General features: G+C 37.6%; 6 protein-coding genes, 1 non-coding gene and 1 pseudogene across 8 annotated transcripts; 3 read left to right on the top strand and 5 right to left on the bottom strand.

Annotated features, from left to right (window-relative positions):
* The first annotated feature begins 818 nt into the window (after nt 1–818).
* Nucleotides 819–2,781, top strand: LOC104711158 (tubulin beta-2 chain). Its single transcript, NM_001302995.1, has 3 exons — nt 819–1,212; nt 1,326–1,595; nt 2,093–2,781. Exons 1-3 carry the CDS (start codon nt 819–821, stop codon nt 2,779–2,781), a joined length of 1,353 nt encoding a protein of 450 aa, NP_001289924.1.
* A 267-nt stretch (nt 2,782–3,048) lies between these two features.
* On the top strand, nt 3,049–4,486 carry LOC147938588 (putative F-box protein At3g47150 pseudogene; annotated as a pseudogene). Its single transcript, XR_015566554.1, has one exon. The product of XR_015566554.1 is annotated as a putative F-box protein At3g47150 pseudogene (transcript).
* A 4,092-nt stretch (nt 4,487–8,578) lies between these two features.
* Nucleotides 8,579–9,277, bottom strand: LOC147938587 (copper transporter 2). Its single transcript, XM_087463806.1, has one exon. The coding sequence runs from the start codon at nt 9,176–9,178 to the stop codon at nt 8,708–8,710; it is 471 nt and encodes a 156-aa protein (XP_087319932.1). The 5' UTR covers nt 9,179–9,277; the 3' UTR covers nt 8,579–8,707.
* Nucleotides 9,278–10,601: 1,324 nt separating this feature from the next.
* Nucleotides 10,602–11,488, top strand: LOC104711156 (uncharacterized). The gene has a single exon (XM_010427837.3). It carries the CDS (start codon nt 10,724–10,726, stop codon nt 11,348–11,350), a length of 627 nt encoding a protein of 208 aa, XP_010426139.2. The 5' UTR covers nt 10,602–10,723; the 3' UTR covers nt 11,351–11,488.
* On the bottom strand, nt 11,420–12,885 carry LOC147938586 (uncharacterized). The gene is made up of 5 exons (XM_087464054.1): nt 12,634–12,885; nt 12,498–12,540; nt 11,919–12,019; nt 11,734–11,806; nt 11,420–11,638 (listed from the first exon to the last, which is right to left on the bottom strand). The coding sequence occupies exons 1-5, from the start codon at nt 12,751–12,753 to the stop codon at nt 11,622–11,624; spliced, it is 354 nt and encodes a 117-aa protein (XP_087320180.1). The 5' UTR covers nt 12,754–12,885; the 3' UTR covers nt 11,420–11,621.
* Nucleotides 12,886–13,385: 500 nt separating this feature from the next.
* Nucleotides 13,386–13,467, bottom strand: TRNAS-AGA (transfer RNA serine (anticodon AGA)). Its single transcript has one exon. It is a non-coding gene; the product is annotated as a tRNA-Ser (tRNA).
* Nucleotides 13,468–13,595: 128 nt separating this feature from the next.
* Nucleotides 13,596–15,480, bottom strand: LOC147938584 (protein THYLAKOID ASSEMBLY 8-like, chloroplastic). The gene is made up of 3 exons (XM_087467665.1): nt 14,942–15,480; nt 14,152–14,542; nt 13,596–13,924 (listed from the first exon to the last, which is right to left on the bottom strand). Exons 1-2 carry the CDS (start codon nt 15,323–15,325, stop codon nt 14,153–14,155), a joined length of 774 nt encoding a protein of 257 aa, XP_087323791.1. The 5' UTR covers nt 15,326–15,480; the 3' UTR covers nt 13,596–13,924; nt 14,152.
* LOC104711153 (subtilisin-like protease SBT4.5) lies at nt 15,478–19,069 on the bottom strand. The gene is made up of 10 exons (XM_019229727.2): nt 18,921–19,069; nt 18,696–18,790; nt 18,441–18,532; nt 17,815–18,067; nt 17,235–17,721; nt 17,058–17,152; nt 16,760–16,975; nt 16,571–16,682; nt 16,283–16,490; nt 15,478–16,155 (listed from the first exon to the last, which is right to left on the bottom strand). Exons 1-10 carry the CDS (start codon nt 19,002–19,004, stop codon nt 15,614–15,616), a joined length of 2,184 nt encoding a protein of 727 aa, XP_019085272.2. The 5' UTR covers nt 19,005–19,069; the 3' UTR covers nt 15,478–15,613.
* Nucleotides 19,070–19,407: the final 338 nt, after the last annotated feature.

The raw sequence follows: 19,407 nt of genomic DNA, 5'->3' as shown, positions 1-19,407 counted from the left end.
ATTACACTATTTCGTGTCTATTGTCTGATTTAGTTTTAAAATGGATCCTAGACTACCAAAATTTGAGAGAGTTCTTTTTGCATTCGACATATTTTTTTGGTGACACATCTTCTCCTTAATTTTGATTTTGTTTCTTTAAAAATAAAAGCAAAAACTGTATACAGCAACAAAAATTAATATTAAACAAAATTAATATATAAATATGTTTTTCTAGAATAACATTATTTATTTTAAATAAAAATTTGCAATTTTAAATCTTAAAAAAAAAAACACATTTTGTGTTGTACCACATGTCATAATAGGTTAGTGCGATATGAAATAATTCAAAACTCAAGTATATTAAAACAAAAACTAATTAAATTAATCATAATTTTACACAATATAATAGCATTCAACCAATGGAGAACGTACATTATTAAAATTATAGCATAAGATATATAATTAACTCTAAATCTATAACTATAAATAATATCACAATATATAGATTAATATAACGTACCAAAACTTTATTTGAAAACATAAAATGTAAAAAATTATATAAAATAAAGTTAAATCTTAGTTATATTGTTTTTAAAATTTCGATAGAAAGAAACGTTCCAGTTTTAAATTTCGAAAAAACAAAAAAATCATGTCAATATCAAATTAAAAAAGAAATAATAACTGGTTAACTCTTTCTATATAAAACCACTCCTCTTCTCACTCACTTCACTCTTCTTCACATTTTCCGAAAAAACCCTAAATCCCGCTCCTTCCTTCGATTCTCGAAATAATCTCGGATCCTTTTCAATCAATCTCTATTCCGCTTCCTTCTTGCGAAAATGCGTGAGATCCTTCACATCCAAGGTGGTCAATGCGGTAACCAGATCGGTGCCAAGTTCTGGGAAGTGGTTTGCGCCGAACACGGCATAGATCCAACCGGTAGGTACACCGGAGACTCAGATCTACAACTTGAGCGCATCAATGTTTACTACAACGAAGCTAGTTGCGGTAGATTCGTTCCTCGTGCTGTGCTTATGGATTTGGAGCCTGGAACCATGGATAGTCTCAGATCTGGACCGTATGGTCAAACCTTCCGTCCTGATAACTTCGTTTTCGGTCAGTCTGGTGCTGGTAACAACTGGGCTAAGGGACATTACACTGAAGGAGCTGAGCTAATTGATTCGGTACTCGATGTTGTTCGTAAGGAAGCTGAGAACTGTGACTGCTTGCAAGGTAAAAATTTCGCTAGATCTGTTCGATTTTAGGGTTTGATTTTGCTTTCGTTGAAGTGTTTTTGGTGTTATTGGGACTACTCTGAACTGTGGGATTTTTTTGTTTGTTTGTAGGGTTTCAGGTTTGTCATTCGTTGGGAGGAGGAACTGGATCTGGTATGGGAACACTTTTGATTTCCAAGATCCGTGAAGAGTACCCAGATCGCATGATGCTTACTTTCTCAGTGTTCCCTTCGCCTAAGGTTTCTGACACCGTTGTTGAGCCTTACAACGCTACTTTGTCTGTTCATCAGCTTGTTGAGAATGCAGATGAGTGCATGGTTCTTGATAATGAGGCCTTGTACGATATTTGCTTCAGGACTCTGAAACTCACGACTCCTAGCTGTAAGTACTTCTATGATTCATGGTCGCATTGATAGATGCCTTCTGTTGTATGGCTGATATGCATTGTCTAGATGGTGAACATGATTTGGTCATTGTTTTGCATCAGAAATGTTATGTTACTGTTTCAGTGGTTTGCTCTTGCCTATATGAAGTGTTTTGTGTTATTGATTCTGTTTAATGTTCCCTGGTTAACTGCGTCTATGTCATCACCACATACTAATCCTTATACTGCTGTTCTCTAATCTTCTTGGTGTTATACTTTCTTGTTAAGTGTCATGTGTATATATCCGGTACTTCTTATAACATAAGGGATTTGCAAAATGCAGTGATTGTATAGAAAAGCTTGATTGTCAAACTGCTTTTATGATTGTCAAAGTGTACTGTCTGCTTTCTTATGTACTTGTTTTCTGTTATGCTCTTGTTTTAATATGCTTGTGGTGATAAGTGTCTATATGTCTAGAAGGACACTCACTAACATCTTCATTCTCTCTCTGCAGTTGGTGACTTGAACCATTTGATCTCTGCTACAATGTCTGGTGTCACATGCTGTTTGAGATTCCCTGGTCAGCTCAACTCTGACCTCCGTAAGCTTGCTGTGAATCTTATCCCATTCCCTCGTCTTCACTTCTTCATGGTGGGTTTTGCTCCTCTCACCTCAAGAGGTTCTCAGCAGTACCGTTCCCTCACAGTCCCTGAGCTCACCCAGCAAATGTGGGATTCCAAGAACATGATGTGTGCTGCTGACCCAAGACACGGACGATACCTCACAGCCTCTGCCATGTTCCGTGGCAAGATGAGCACAAAAGAAGTTGACGAGCAGATGCTGAACGTGCAGAACAAGAACTCTTCCTACTTTGTTGAGTGGATCCCAAACAATGTCAAATCAACAGTCTGTGACATCCCACCTACTGGTCTAAAGATGGCTTCCACTTTCATTGGCAACTCAACCTCGATTCAAGAGATGTTCAGGCGTGTGAGTGAGCAGTTCACAGCTATGTTCAGGAGGAAGGCTTTCTTGCATTGGTACACAGGTGAAGGAATGGACGAGATGGAGTTCACAGAAGCTGAGAGCAACATGAACGACCTTGTTTCAGAGTACCAGCAATACCAAGACGCAACTGCAGATGAAGAAGGCGAGTACGAGGATGAGGAAGAAGGAGAATACCAACAGGAGGAGGAGTACTGAGTAAGTGTACCACCTTTAACCAAACCAATTTAGTCATTTGCTTATCTTTTTTTTTCTTGTTCTTTTAAAAATGAAAACCTCAACTACCAGTTGCAGGTTTTTTAGTGCTTGTATTGACAACTCTGGATCCTTTTAGTCTTATGGCGTGTTGTTTGTGTACTTTTTGTTCTTAAATTTGGTTCGGTCTTCCTATTTTCCTCTTTCGTTTGAATCTTCTATTAATCAATGTCTAGCCATGTTTGTTTGTTTTATTCTCTCTTATTTTTTTTTTTTTTAAGATTTATAAACCAAAATTATGATTAAAATACCCGGAAATAAATTATAGAAAAGAAAATTACCAACTTTAATTAGGTTAAGGTTAGTTAGGGTTTGCTCGGCCAACTAAAGGTTTTAATATTTTAAGCTTGCACATCTTATAAAAGACTATGAACTTTTTTCATATATTTTGATTATTTTCTCTGACGGCACAACGACGCTGATCTATCTGATGATACCGATTTACATTCCTCTTGAACTTCAGATTAATACACTCTTAAGATTACCTGTGAAGTCTTTACTGAGATTTCGATGCGTCTCCAAGCTTTGGTCCTCTATCATCACCAGCCAAGATTTCAGAAACCGGCAATTAAACTTTGCTGCTTCCTCAGCTCCTCGTCTCCTCATCACTTTCGCCAAGGTTTACGGAAAAGAGCTCCTGTTATTCTCGTTACCTTACCCAACCGCATCTTCCTCTTCACCTTCTTCATGTTGTGTACCATACAAAGATTTGAGCATACTCAAACTCCATGGGAGAAAGGTGTACAATGCGGCTCGTGGCTTGATATGCGTTGGAACTACACGGAGGGTGGCGATATGTAACCCGACCACTTGGAAGCTCCATGTTTTTCCCCCAATCATATTCAAAAAAATTCCTCGTGATGGTGAACCGCCTTCCATCTATTTTTTAGGGTACGATCCTGTTGGAGATCAATACAAAGTGCTCGCGGTTGATAGATCGCGTTCGAGATTAAAGCACAAGGTTGTGGTATTGGGAGGAGAAGAAGTTAATTGGAGAGCGGCTCCATGTGTTGCATGTCCTCATGTTGCTAAAACATGGGCATTGTATATGAACGGAACACTCTACTACGGGGCTCTCAGGACGGACCTAAATGATATTTCTGTAATTGTTAGTTTCGATGTTAGGAATGAAACGTTCAAGAGCATCTACATACCTGTGGTTTATGAGCTTACGTGGCATACATATAAAACTCTGATCAACTACAATGGGAAAGTTAGTGTTGTCGAGCATCCTCGTGAGGGTAGGTTTCGAATGTGGATTTTGGAAGATGTTGAGAAAGAGGAATGGTCCATGAACACTTTCCATATGCCCGAATCTGTTCCTGGCCTTGACTTCGACATTGTTGGTACTTTTCATACCGGTGATATTTGTCTAATTCCAAAACAATTCTCTGATCCGTTTTGTCTAGTCTATTACAATTTGAAGACGAGTAGCACGAGAAATGTTATGATTGAAGGACTGAATCAAGAATTGTATGGTCCCGAGCTTAAGAAGGCCACTGAATATAATGTGAGTGTTTCGGTTCATTTTGAGAGCTTATGTTATTAAAAGCCTGATTCAGTTTACGACTTTTCTTTAAACAATATATGCTTATTTATTTGTTTTTTTTAATTATTATTATTAAACTATGTTTTTGGGAAGCCCCATGATTCAAAGATTCCATGGTCGACTAGATCTTTTCGGTTCTCCTGAAAATAACAGAATTAATATTGAAGGAAGTTCCAAAAGTGGCGTATATATATCAAGTCATGAGATTCATAGCAAGATGGTTTCTTCTTCTGTTATTTACAACTAGTGTACTGTTGAAGAAATAGATGTGAACGAAGGTGCAAATTAATTATGTTTTTCTTAATGACTGCAAATTAAATAGACAATTTCTTGCTACTTAATTAATTCAATATAATGGTTCTCTTAAGTTATAACACATGCCTTTTTTTTTTGGTCAACAACACATGCCTTTTTGTGAAGCAATTATATGAACAATCCATGCATTATCTTAAGTTTTAATTCTTCTTCTATTTGTCTCCTTGTTGAAAGGTCAGCTAATGCTTAATTCTGTGGCTTTATCAATGCTGGTTTATGCTATGTCATGTTTCAAATTACCTTTGGGAATCACATCCGAAATAGAATCACTCTTAATGCAATATTGGTGGGAAAAATGCTCAAACCAACCCAGTATACCATGGATTGCTTGGTAAAAGTTACAGAGTTCAAAAAAAGAAAGGGGTGTTGGGATTTAGGGACTTAGCAAAATTCAATGATGTCCTCTTGGCAAAGCAGGCGTGGAGGCTCATTCAATACCCTAACTCGCTCTTTGCCCGACTAATGAAAAATAGATACTATCTTGATGATCCTATATTAGACGCTAGACAAAGAAAGAATCAATCCTATGGATGGTCTTCTATTTTAATAGGGTTAGATCTTATTAAGAAAGGTACTCGATATATTGTGGGGGATGGTAAAACTATACGTATAGGATTAGATAATTTTATTGAAGTGCACCACCTAGATTAGTACAAACCTCATCCCTGCAATCTCCTACACCACTCGAACATATAATCTCCAAAGCTGGTGATACTCGAACTTGGGAGAGACAAAAACTTTCTTCCTTGGTCCTACAGTCGGAGCAGGAGATCATTCAAAAAATTCACCTTTCACAAGTGGAACAACCGGATAAACTCATTTGGAACTATACTCGATCAGGAGATTACTCTGTAAAATCTGGATACTGGTTCATTACTCACTATCATGTTGACCCAGGGGATGCTTTGAATATACCTCACGGATCAGTTGAACTCAAGAACAAGATATGGAAATTTCGTCTACTACCAAAGATCAAACACTTTCTCTAGCGCATACTATCACAAGCTATACCAACCACAACAAGACTACGAACACGTGGTATGAATATTGATCCCTTATGTCCAAGATGTCTTCAAACAGAGGAAACAATCCACCATGCTCTATTTTCATGTCCTTTTGCAATAATGGCATGGAGACTTTCCAGTACTTCTTCCTTAAATATCACTCAACTACCTTCAAATACAGAGGATGTTATTGCTCAACTGTTATCTTATCAATCACAAACATCCAACATATATGATTCTCTTCTACCCTTTGTTCTCCTATGGCGTATCTGGAAAGCACGAAACAATCAAGTTTTCAACAATTATCGTAAGAGTGCATCGAAGACAGTTCTACAGGCGAAGTCAGACACAAAAGAATGGATAAGCAATTTACAAAACACATCGACACCGTTGCCTATTCCACGAACGAACAAAACTACCTGGCTACCCCCAACACATCCGACTCTTAAATGCAATTTCGATGCGAGCTACGATCATCACACACAAGGCCACTCGAGGATGGATTTTTAGAAACCACCAAGGTGAAGCTATTGTATGGGGTGCAACTAGACTAACTTATGCACGATCTCCCTTAGAGGCGAAAACAAAAGGACTTCTTGCTGCGATACAACAGGCATGGATTAGAGGTTATCACTTAACTATATTTGAAGGGGACTGTGAAACTCTAATTAAATTAGTTAATGGTCAAATCTTGGATGTCTCTTTAACAAACCTTCTCCATGACATAAGAGCTTGGACTTCCAAATTACAGCAATTTTCTTTTACTTTCACAAAGAGAGAATGTAATAAGGTGACATATGCCTTAGCTAAATTTGGTTGTAATGATACTCCATATTACACTGACTCTGTTTTAAAGCCTCTTTGGCTAAGCAACTCTCTCTGTAATGACCGATTTTAATCAATGTATATATCTAATTTATGAAAAAAAGGTCAGCTAATTAAATCGGATTAAATTAATCAGAACAAAACTAAACCACCTCTACCGGTAACAGAACCAGTTGATCAAATGTTAGTCTCGAATCTTTAACATAGAATATTTGGAGAATAGTTTTTAAACATTTTTGCTTCTAAAAGAAATCTATTAGTCCCTCGGAATCTGGGCTCTAGCACACGTTCCCGTGGGGCCACAGCACTTCCCTACGGAGTCTGTTTTTGCAAATGTGGATCATTTTTTGGGTTCTACAAACCTGGGATCACACATTGCAGTATTTCCTTGGATAATGTGGTATATATGGAATGCTCGGGTTTTTGAGAATCAGGTTGAACGACCTGATGAGATTGTTCGGGTGGCGGTTGGGGAAGCACAGACTTGGCAGCAGGCACAGGTGGAGGCAGAGTCGGACGAGTTTCCCTCTTCTCCTGGCGGGCGGCTTCCTCGGGCTGGGGGGTGTGATGTTCCCTTTCCGTCGGTTTTTCATGGCATCGATGCTTTGTGGATGGTTCTTGGAAAGCAACAGATGTTTTTGCAGGTGCAGGGTGGATTTGTACTTCATCTCAAGGGTCACCACCGATTCACGGCGCAACCAATTACCAGCGTAGTCTGTCTCCGTTACATGCTGAAGTTGAACCTTTTATTTGGGCGATGCGATGCATGATTGGACATGATTTCCGGGAGGTAGTCTTCTACACGGACTGCTCCGACTTGATGAAGATGGTGTCTTCGCCTCAGGATAGGCCAGCCTTTGCAACATACCTAGAAGATATCAAGACTGACAGGGAGGAGTTCTCTTCTTTCTCTTTGGTTCAGATATCTAGAAATGCTAATGTACGAGCGGATTCCTTGGCACGCCGAGCGCGTTCTAATCCGCATCCTATTTTATTTGTAAACAATTTACCCTCAAATTGGCTCAACTGAGCTGATTGCTTTTGTTGACAAAAAAAAAAAAAAAAAAAAAAAAAAAAAAAAAAAAAAAAAAAATCTCTCGGAATCGAACCATTTACTTTCCTAAGAAAAAAGGCGTGAACCTTGCCCGTTCTCGTGGTACGTACGTATACTGGCTACTAATATTACTTGTTTTTTGTTTGACCTTTACTAAATTATTGGCATTGCTAAGCTGAAGATATTGTCTATTTATTAATTGTTTTGTCAACGAAGGTGCCTAGTTTTTTTTTTTTTTTCAATCTTGTTATTTTTCGTAATTTCTTAATAGCGAGAAGGCCTACAGAGACGGCGTAATTATAAAACTTTTTGCGATATCAGTTCTATAAAAGAGTTCTACATGTAATTGGATAGTGCATGGACTATTCTTATAATTGCATCACTTGTTCTTTTGTTTTGGACGGCTCTTTATTCTTCATGCTTTCCTTTTGAATTTCATAAAATTAGATTACAAAACAAAGAAAAAAAAATGTTTAAACTTCATGAAATCAGATTACAAAACAAAGAAACATATGTAAGGTTTTAGATCTACACCGATTGAAATCAATCCGACCGACCGATCTTACGAGTCATATAGATGACTTGACAAAATTTACATATGATCAATTTATTATGTCACATATAATAGAGTCCACAGTATATTTTTGAAAAATGTATTTTTTTTTTATCAATGAAAGTTCACATTCTCACTGGCAGAGACGCAGGGTTTATAACTTAAAACCAATGGGGGTGGTTATACATGGGAGTACGTACTTTTAATGGACAGCATTTGTTATCATAAATTTGTGGTTCAAAATTTCTTATCTATATATGCAATTTTTTTTGGTCAACTATTAACCACAATAATACATGAAATTAAAAGTGACATCTTCAAAATTTGAATGGAATTCTATGTCGTTTCATAAAATTCCAAAAACTTTAGTCAAATTATCCATGGACCTGTGGAATTAATTGTGTGATTCTATTTGTAACCTAAGTAACATGGATTGAAAATATTTAACGTCCACTAATATTAGATCGACTTAACCAAAATGAAATATTAATTTTTTTTCTTTGTTTTTTTAAGCCAACCATGCACACACAAAAGGAAAAGTTCTTTATAAGAAAAAAAAAAAAAAATTGTTAGCAAACGCAGCCTGACGACGGCGGGAGGAGCTCGGCTGTTTTCCGGTCATCGGATGGTTTCTTGAAAGCAGTGCTTCCAAAGAAAAAGAAACCCACGGCGTATCCGGCGATAGCAACGATGAAAACGCCAGCGTTAAAGGACATAACAGCGAGCATCACCAAATACGACAGGCCAGTCTTGAGTGTATACACGGCTGTCTGAGAAAGCCCAGCGGCGCGGCTGGTGGAGCTATCCGCACGGAGGAAAGGAGAATGGGCGAGCCACTCGGAAATCACAGCGAGAAAGAAGACAACGACGAGACAAAGAGCGTACATGCCGGAGCTAGTCCCGGGCCAGCCGGAGAAGAGAACCTCCGTGTTCTTGCCCCAGAAGAATGTCATGTGCATCATCATCATGTGTGGTTTGGTATGATTCGACATCGATGATGATGATGATGGTGGTGGCATATGCATGTTATCGTGATCCATGTTTACTAAAATGGTATATAGGTATTATGATGGATTCTGTTCATAGACAAAAGTTTTAAGAGAGAATAGGTTCGTATTTATTGTGTTTTCTTAAATGTATATGTGTAATGTGTTGTACTGTAGTACAAGTACATCATGGTTTGACTTGTTAATTTTTCTTGTGTAGTACAAACATTCGTTATATTAAAAGAAAGAAAAAAAAAATCCCCTAAATATATATGTTTACCTTATTTTCATGATAAAAAATGCATCATACCTCTTCTTATTTGACGGAGTATTAAGAATTTGATGATAAAATTATAACTTTGAATAGTAACTTAGTTTTCAAAATAAAATTCAAATAGGTCTATGACATTAGTTTTTTTTTTTCTTTTGTGGTATTGGTTGAGGAAATTGTTGACTCATTAAATTCTTGGTTTAGAACTTCTCAAAGTAGTCCAACAATATTCATAACTGCACTAGAGAGAAAAGCTACCACAGATTTAACATAAAGGTCTTACTTGTATGTCAAATAAATAGTTTAGTAAAAGAATAACTGAATATATCGTTAGGTAATAGGATTAAATTTTGTAAAACAATTTTTAAAAGTCTGTAAATCTAGTTTTAAGAGATTACAGTAAACACATTTTTTCAATAGTTTAATCACATTAATTAGTTTTTTTTTTAACGGAATAGAATCAAACAAACTAAATCGAAGTAAACAAAAACCAAATCAAACTGACTGAGGTTGAGTTTTATGAAAACCAAACAGAATCGAACACAAACCAAAACTGAACTAAACCTGGAATCCCCACCATTTTTTTATGATTAACAAAATTAATAAATATAAATCAATAATAACAAAATGAAGTTTAATTTAACAAAAAAAAAAAAAAAAACAAACAAACAAACCAAAACAAAATGAAGTTTACAATTTATCATCAATAAATATAACAAATACATAGAAAACCTGAAAAATGTATATTTTCAAAACAAATTGATTTCTAGAATTTGAATTAGTAAAAAAGACACAGAGTATTTGGTTAATGGTTTCCGAGTCCATTCATCCGGAAATGAAATTAGAGAACAAAAATCATTTAATTAAGAACGGTTATTGATCCGAATTATATATCTTTGGCCTAAAAGACAAGTTATATATACCATATGATGGGTTTTGTTGTCATTTTTCCAAATCAGAATAGATCTTCGTAAAATGATTTTAACTTTAGAAAATAGTGTTCGACGACGTATGTATCGATAGCCTTACAAAGGAGAATAGTAATAAATTTGACTCATACGGCGACGTATCGATACAAAGCCTAAAAAGTTTTTGTACCTTGTGGTTCAATTCACGTTGCCCATCATTACATGTCCGTCGTTTTCCTCAGCGGAGACGACACGCAATACTTAGCTTTGACGCTAACACACATTTTCCCACAGTCTCTCCCTCAAAGTAACAACTAAAAGCTAACCTTTCTTTAGTCATTAATTTTAATCTCTGTTTCTCTCAAAAATTATGTACTATTATTCATCTTGTGTATAGATAGCTTAAACAATTCAAAGTTAATGGCAATTTCCACCGGCGCCGTAGAGTTTCTCCGGAGACGGCTCCTCCTAACGACGCTTATCCACGTCACGGCTTTAGACGGGATCGTTAACGTTAATTCCCTCTTCTCGCTTGCTCTTTTCCTCGGTCTCACCACAAGTGGAAACATCACTTTCCCTGTTTCATCCTCCTCAGCGGCCGAGAGCCAACATCTCCGCAGGTGTATCGCCGCAAAAGGAAATGCATTAGCGGAGAGGTTAGTCTCAAGCCATGTTTACTCCTTCAGCTTCTTCCTCTTTTCCAGCCTCATCGCTATGTCTCTCAAGCAAGCAATCAGGACAACAACAACAACAACAAGGAACGGGAACGTTGTGGTGGAGGAGGATGAGACGCGTGTGTTAAATGCCGGAGAAGGCCGTGTGAACTTGGCTGCTTTGAGGGTTGGGATCGTTGCTTCGTGTGTTGCGTCGGTTTTGGGATGTGGGTTCTTGACAATGGCGTTAGTGGATCTTGTTCAGATTAAACTTGGACCTTTGGAGTGTAAGAGAAGCTTTCATGCACTTGCGGCTATTGTTCCTCTTGTTGTGCTTGTTCCTTCCGCACTTGTTATCTATGTGTTTCTTGTTCTCTACGCATTTCTTTATTAACCCTTTTTTGGGTGTGTACATCAATCTCGTGTTTTTAATAGCTTTGAGTTTCAGATTCGATCAGTTCTGTATCCAGGATAGAATCCTCTGTTATTTTACTTAAGTTTCAGTAATGTTTCTTGAAGTACAAAGATCTAATCTTTTGTTTAACATAAGACAGAGAGACAAACAGGACATCATTGAAACAGTTTCTTAAGAACAAACAACGGATCAAAATTCTTCTGTTTCAACTTGATGTTCTTCTTCTAGGAGACGCCTGGTTGGAAAGACTCTAATAATATAGTGATCCTAAGAAAACGGCGAGATGGGGGGAAAATGTTAGAAGGAAAACAAACCAAGACATGAATTTTGTAACAAAATTATCTGGTTGGGGTATATAATACCTTGCCACCAGTTTCCTCTTGAGGCGTCCGACGAGTTGGTATCATTGTTGTCTCTCTCCTGATCCTTGTTAATCTGATTGATTCAACGTTTTGCAAAGTCAGAGATTTTGTCGCTTCTTAAAAATAATCAAACATCAAAGTTGCATGCATGAATCATGTAGGAAAACAGATGGATGATAACTCACTGGAGGGTAAGTATAGTTCTGTGTGGACTGAGAGTAAACCTCTTGACCACCGTAGTAAAGAGATGAACTTAGATTGCAGGATGAAGATTCTTTAGGTTTTTCTGTGAAGAAACCACCAAAACCAACGAGATAATGTATTCATTAGACCACCCGGATTGGAATTGTTATCTTGGCAAAAGAAAAGTGAATCTCAATGCAAAAATGGAGTTTTTCTCAGCCGTTTTTGGCATGAGATAGCTAAATTTGCAATCTTGTTTATTATGGATGAAGAAAACAGAGTAATTTAGAGTTTCTTCTGATATCATCTGTAAGAATGGTATGGTTTTTGCTTATTTTCAAGAAATGAGAAGCATTTTGAACCAATCTTGATTGTGTTCTTCATGTTCTTGATTGACTCAGTACCAAACCAAATGAAACAACTTGAGCCATTTTTGAAAGCAAGAATGACAAGTTTTCCAAATGAATCAGAACACTGTCTAACAAAACTTAGCTTATTATTAATTGTTTCAAGAAGGGAGACAAGTTTTTTGAGGTCTTATAGGAAAAAAAAAACAGTGGGAGAAAGGCCTTTCCACTGACCTAGGGACCCATGTTTGGAGCTTAGGATGTTTCTTGCTGTTCCCTGAAAACTCGAAAAAAAAAAGGAAAAGGATAACTGAACTTCAAGAATCAATCAGAAAGAGTAATCTATAAAAAGAGAGGATGGTAATAGAACCTTGGAAGGAGGAGGGAAAATGGAGTTGAAGTTGGCAGAGGAAGTAGATTCCTTGGGGCCAAAGAGTTGAGCGGTGAAGGAAGAAGACGATGATGATCCAACTCGTCCTTTACCCTCCATTATTACTAAGACAAATGTGTTATTACTAATCACTTAGAAGGAAATGAAAAGAGATGATGATGAATGATGTAGAAGAAGATAGTGTGATGAGGTATTGAGGTGTATAGCCACAACAGGATCATGGGTGTATATATAGGCAAATAGACAATGCTACAATGATAATATAAGAAGTCAAAGAACAAAAACTTAAACCTTTTACCGCTTTTAGACTTAGTCCCCCACCACTATGTTGATTTAGAAAATATTTACATTTTCTGTATGTTTCCAACCTTTGTTGATCACAAAGAGCCAAACACAATTGTACTTGAGCTTATTTAGTCCACTGGTGTCTTAATTGTTTTCAAAAAGAAGATTTGGCGGAAGATCTTAACATCGTTTTCATAGATTTCACCAGTAATGTCACATTAATAAAGAATGGTCAAATATCTTTGATCCCAAATTAAAAATGTTCTTCTTGTCTCGTCAAGTGGATGATGCCATAATGTTTATATCAGTTCTTACTTTTTGAACAAGGTGAAGTTATGTATAATATATTATTCAGATTATCCAGATTATCCAGATATTATTGTAAATACTCAAATTGATTTGGTAATGTTCATGTATGACCAAAAAAAAGGTACTGAAAACAAAAACGTGAGCGGCAGGATTCGAACCTGCGCGGGCAAAGCCCACATGATTTCTAGTCATGCCCGATAACCACTCCGGCACGCCCACAAGGACAAGCATCATTTCAGAAATCAATAATAATAAGCTTTTATTAAGTTGTTCATGAAGTTAGAATGATAAGAGAACCCTTCAACAACATGAGAGGCCAGATAAGATAAATGTGGAAAAAGTAGAAATGTTGTCAACTTAGAATCTTTACTATAAAGATGATGGATTCACAAAGTTTGGTCATGGACTAATATTATGAAGCATCAGAACAAGGAATAGAAGTCGCTACATAAAGAAAGATGATGGATTCACAAAAGTTTGGTCTTTGCCTAATATTATAAAGCATCATAATAAGGACTAGAAGTCGCTACATAACCTGGGTTCATTTAACTAAGTCTTTTGTCTTGTGATGTAACAGTTTGTTACGCCACTTGCTCAGATCTACTGATACTTCTTCAACATCACACATACTGGATCTTGATCAAGATAGACTTCCCATGTTGCTATTGTTCAGAGCCTGCATGATGCACACAAGTCACGGATGAATAACAGTCGCAAACATTTATCGTTACTCACTGGTTCAATTCAAGACTAAGACTGATCTACAACATGATTTGATTTAACTACTTTAAATTGCCAAAAGACTAAAACTTCATAAGTGGAGAGGAACACTAAATCAAAGAGAACAATTTGAGAAACACTGAGAAGCCTGAGATAGAAGAGTAGAGTTATGTGCATACACACCTCAGCATCTACCAAATATCTCTTCTGGTGGATCATAAGCATGTTTCTCAGGGAACAACTCTTCGAAATCTTTCTTCACTTTGTTTCTAAGAAGCGGATGCGGCAGAAGTCCTTTCAACAGAACCCTAAACGGCAACTCTTCCGGAGGATCTGGAGACTTCAACATGTCTTCATACACATTCATGGCATCAGCGGGACATCCATCTCTCAGAAATCCTCTGATAACCTCAGTATAAGTCTGAGAATCTGGAAAGAGGTTCTCTTTCTTCATCTTCTCCCACAACGCCATTGCTTCATCCATTCTTTTACTCTTTGCTAAGGATACAATAAGGTCCTTGTACATAAACACATCAGGTTGGTACCATTCCTGCTTCTGGATCACCTCAAACATCTGTAATAAGTTGAAGAAGCCAATCATCAACAAAAATGCATGACCCTAAGAGCTACAAACTAGGAAAAACACAGAACCACATGAATATACGTAGGTATATGAGCTACAAAGGAAGGTCTCAAAACTTAAGCATACAACTACACTAAAGTCAGCTCTGTTCAGACATTTCGTCGAACAGTTCATGTGCACCTCCATGAAACTCTGTATTTAACAAAAACTGACTCCATTTTTGTAGAACAGAAACACAGAACATTGCAATCAAACTATAAAGAAACGTAAACACGATCGTAGTAATCAACACAGATCAATCATTTCCCACAAAACATGGAATCAAACTAAATTTAAGCCGAAGCAAATAAAAATTGACGCTATCAAGAAATTGTCAAGTAAAGAACCCACCTTGATAGCTAACGCAGTCTCTTCTTGTCGTTCAAGCTCGCCGATAACAGCTAACATATCTAATTTCAACAATCTGAAAACATGGGTTTTTATAAACTTCTCAAGCTTCTCGTCGTCTTCTTTCAATCTCTTGAGACCCAGAATCACGAAAAGGGCTTCTTTCCCGATCAGTTTCTTCCCTCTCCAGAGAGGACCTCTTGGTCTCCCGTCATGGAACCGAGAAACAAAGACAGTGAAAGGTTTCGGCGGAATCGGGTGAAGTAGCGTCTTGGGTTTTAGATTCGAGAATGAAATCCGATGAATTGATGGGTTTCTAGTTAGGTTTTGAAAGAAGATCGATGCGAAAGCTGGGATTTTTCGCGAGAAGACGCGAATTGCTATCATCTCTCTCTCTCTCTCTCTCTCGGGTCGTAAGACTCTCCAAGGTGTGAACTTTGAATCGTCGTCTCTCCTCTGTATGACTGTATCACTTACAAAACGACAGCGTTTCAAGCTGCTTCGCTTTGTTAACTTTTCTTTAAAATCTAACTTGGAGTGGAGAACCAGAAACATCATATTCAATTATAGTTTTATAGAGATACCAACTGGTTCTGACACATTAGTTCGTAGTCGTAGCATAAATGTTATTATTAATCATAGTTTTGTAGAGACATATCCACTGATTTTGACACATTAGTTCGTAGCATAAATAACGATAGGGCTTTTCACAGAATGGGCTCCATCAGACCATATCAACTGTGCTGACTCAAGTTTGTCAGCTTCGGGACCTTGGCCTGAAACCGTAACCGTGAAAGACCTCTTCTGGTACATAGACTTCAGAGACAAGGAATCTGGAACGACCTTGATTGTGAGTTTTGATCCTCCGAATACTTTGGCTTTGTAATTCGACTTTGCCGTACCGACGTTTGTGACTGTTCTACGAAAAGTCAGGTTGAATGGTTCTGTTGCTGCGACTTTAGCCGTCATGGAAGGGTAGTTGAGGTTTCTTGGTAATGATTGGCTCTGTTCTTCACTGCAACTGCTGTTTTCACCCGAAATGAGTCTTAAACTCTTTCCCGTGTAGTTCAAGCCACAAAGGAAGGTGACATGGTCGGATATAGTAAGTTCATAGACAAGTCCAGGGTGAACTGCGGCTATTGGACTGACATGGCCAGCTCCATAAGCAAACTCAGCCATATGATCGGCCGGAGAAGTAGAGGTATTCATTGGCTGAGCTGCAAGAGACCCAAAAAAAAAAACAGAGTGTGACAAACCCTTTCTTGCAATACAAGAACGTTATGTTACCAAGATAAAATGAGCAGAGTACTCTAAAAAAACAAGAGTGGGCCTTATTTTGCATACCCGTAGTCATGATGGATGATTGGATCATGGAAGGAGACCAGCGTGGGTGAAACGTCTTTAGGTAGGCGGCTACACCAGCAATGTGCGGACAAGACATTGAAGTTCCGCTAATGATAGAGTAGTTTACACGTCTTGTGTCTGATTCGCTCGGTGGAGCAATAGGAGAATGAGCAGCAAGGATCTCTGTTCCTGGTGCTGTTATATCCGGCTGGAATTCAAATTCACATTCAATTAGACACAAGAGAGAGCAATACAAGTCAATTGATCTTCTATGGTTTCTATGTGTACCTTCAAGATATCAGGGATGAGAGTGTTTGGACCACGAGAAGAGTAGGATGCAGTGATGGGAGCTGTCTGGTTAAAGATCGTCTCACTTTTCAGAACTGTCGCTTTAGGGTTTCTAGCCAAAACAAGTCGAGCTTTAAGATGGATAATTTGTAAGAATTAAATATAATAAAACAGAGAGAAGAAGTTTACTTTGTCAAGTTCATATAGGAGAGGACAGAGTTATAGTCCTCTTCCGAGAGGACCGAGACTGGAAAAGAGAAGATTAAGGCGTAATCTACTTTGCTGCTCTTAACAATGGACGCGACGGCTCCCTTAGATTGAACTTCATCTGAATTTTGAGCAGAGTTGCATAGCACAATTTTTCCTTTTACACGCTTAGTGTCTAAACAATGTGGTGTGCAGAACCTGAAACCGCAAAAACCATTTAAATCTACTATGTGAAGAGCAAAAATAAATATGAAGATAAGTGTCTTGGGATGGAAGTTACCCAGCGGTTGCAGCATCACACCTACTTGAAGCTGATCCTCCGTACACCAGAGGGTACATTGTTCCGTTAAGTTCAAACGAGTTCACTGCTTTCCCCTGTTTTTCAACAAGTATTAATGTTAAAAGAAAGGACAAAATATGTTGTCTTTAAAACAAAAAAGAGTTTCTTGGTACTCACGACAACTGTCTTGCCATCTCCAAGAACAACTTTGGTGACAAACGCGCGGTTCGTGTTACTAGCAGCAACGGTCAAGATCCATGGTACAACGCTTCTGACCGTTCCACGCGCTGGACCACTGTTTCCAGCGGAGTTCACTGTGAGGATTCCCTTGGCCATGGCATGGAAAGCTCCAATCGCGATTGGGTCCAACTCGAATCGTAAAATAGTGAACGGAGAGATGGAGATGCTGATGAGATCAACGTTGTCTGCTATTACATCATCAAATGCAGATAGAATTCTATCAGCTCTGCACCCTTGAATATCACATACGCTGTACACTGCAACTCTTGCGGCTGGAACGCCACCTCTGGCGGTTCCGTTTCCAAGTCCGTAAAAGCTCACATGCTTCACAGCGTTCCCAGCAGCAGTGGATGCCGTGTGTGACCCATGGCCATCGTTGTCCCTGGCTGACTCCATCCCATAGTACCGTGCTCCAATAAGCTTGCTGTAACACAACAAATTAACATTCATTTCTACTTAGAAATTGACATCTTTACGAAAATTTATTGCTATCGATTTGAGTGGATTCATATCATACCTGTTGCAAGAGAAGTTTTTGCCGCCTTCACAAGCACCTCTCCATTTCTTAGGAGGAGGAGAAAAGCCTTTCTCGCTAAAGCTTTCCGATTCTGGCCAGATTCCAGTATCAATGACTCCAATGATGATATTGCTTTCGGTGGTTGAGTTTGAGTGTGCTCTTTCGTCTTCCTTGAGACCGAGAAAGTTCCAAGACGATGTCGTCTGGAGCTGGTGTATCCTGTTCGGAAACACCGACACAACTCCGTCCATACCTAATATTTGAAGATGAATTATTATAACATACACATAATCTTAATTTTAATTTTTAAGAATCACAAGAATAATAGTTTACAAACTGCATAATCCCAATAAGTACTCTATGATTTCTCGTTTGTGAGCCTTAAAAACGACACTGTTTAATACTGGACGTTTCTAGTACATGAAATATTCATAAACGACAGCGTATTCTTTATAATGGTTGGTTGGGTTGATGCATTGATAGTTCTACAAATCAGTACACACACACAAGAAAAATAAATATTACTAGTATCTATACAAACCATATAGTATATTCATTAATGTAGTATTTTAATAAATAAACGTTTTTCAAAGTCGTATAATCTATGTGAATGTGATGGCACTTACGTTCAACTTGGTCTCTTTCTGATTCAGTTAGCCAGGCCGAAAAACCGGTGAAACTCCTTTTATAGTTCGTCACGAAGCGATGCTCAACAGAGCTATACAAAATATAATAAATGTTCGGGTGAGTAACAATAATGTTGTAGAAATCAAGTATCTTTTTCTTGTAGGCTTTTTATCTTAACACAAAAAACTAAAATATAAATACGTCTATATATAGATAAGTATTACAACATTTACAACATTTACAACATTTATAACCTTTTTCCGGTGACCTTTTGAAGGACACTTGTATGATGAGCCAACGGTCCATAGTTAACGAGAGCAGGAAGTGCACCAAGGTATACTATGTACACCTGCAAGATCAACATCATCAACATCATTATCTCATAAGTCGTATATATGTAAGATTAACAAAATATCACGATGAGGGGGAACAACGTAACTTTAACACAAAAAAGAAAGAAGATAAGGGGGAACAATTACCTGTTTTTCTTGGTCATTCTCTGCAGAGCAGAACTTCATAATCAAGAGAGAGAGACAAACCAAGAAAAAATAAGATTTAGACATTTTCAATTTGTTAAATTTTAGAGAATGCAGAGGTTGTATCTTTTATAGGGAGAGATTTTGTTTTTGTTTTTATTTTATTTTTCTCTTTAAAATTTTGAAAACTACAACACGTCTACCTAGCTCACATTGTAATCAGTGAACTACAACATGTAGTTTTCACAATGCCACTACCAAAATCTTTAGACTACATCAATTCAACATTATTGTCTTGGATAAAGAAAAATATGTCATTATTGTCTTTGATAAAAAAGTTTTTTTTTTCAAATCATTATTTTTTCATAGCATAAATATCTTTCCTAGATTTGTGGGAAGCTAAATCATGGAATGGGGAAATTGCAAAGTAAACCCATGTACTAAAAACTGTTAGAGGTTAAGATACACACAGACCAAAAAAAAAGCAGTT

The sequence above is a fragment of the Camelina sativa genome, chromosome 9, assembly GCF_030686135.1.
Source record: "Camelina sativa cultivar CO46 ecotype springtype chromosome 9, ASM3068613v1".
NCBI classification, from domain to species: Eukaryota; Viridiplantae; Streptophyta; class Magnoliopsida; order Brassicales; family Brassicaceae; genus Camelina; species Camelina sativa.
Note: the sequence above shows the minus strand (reverse complement) of the source record. Positions and strands in the feature narration are given on the sequence as shown.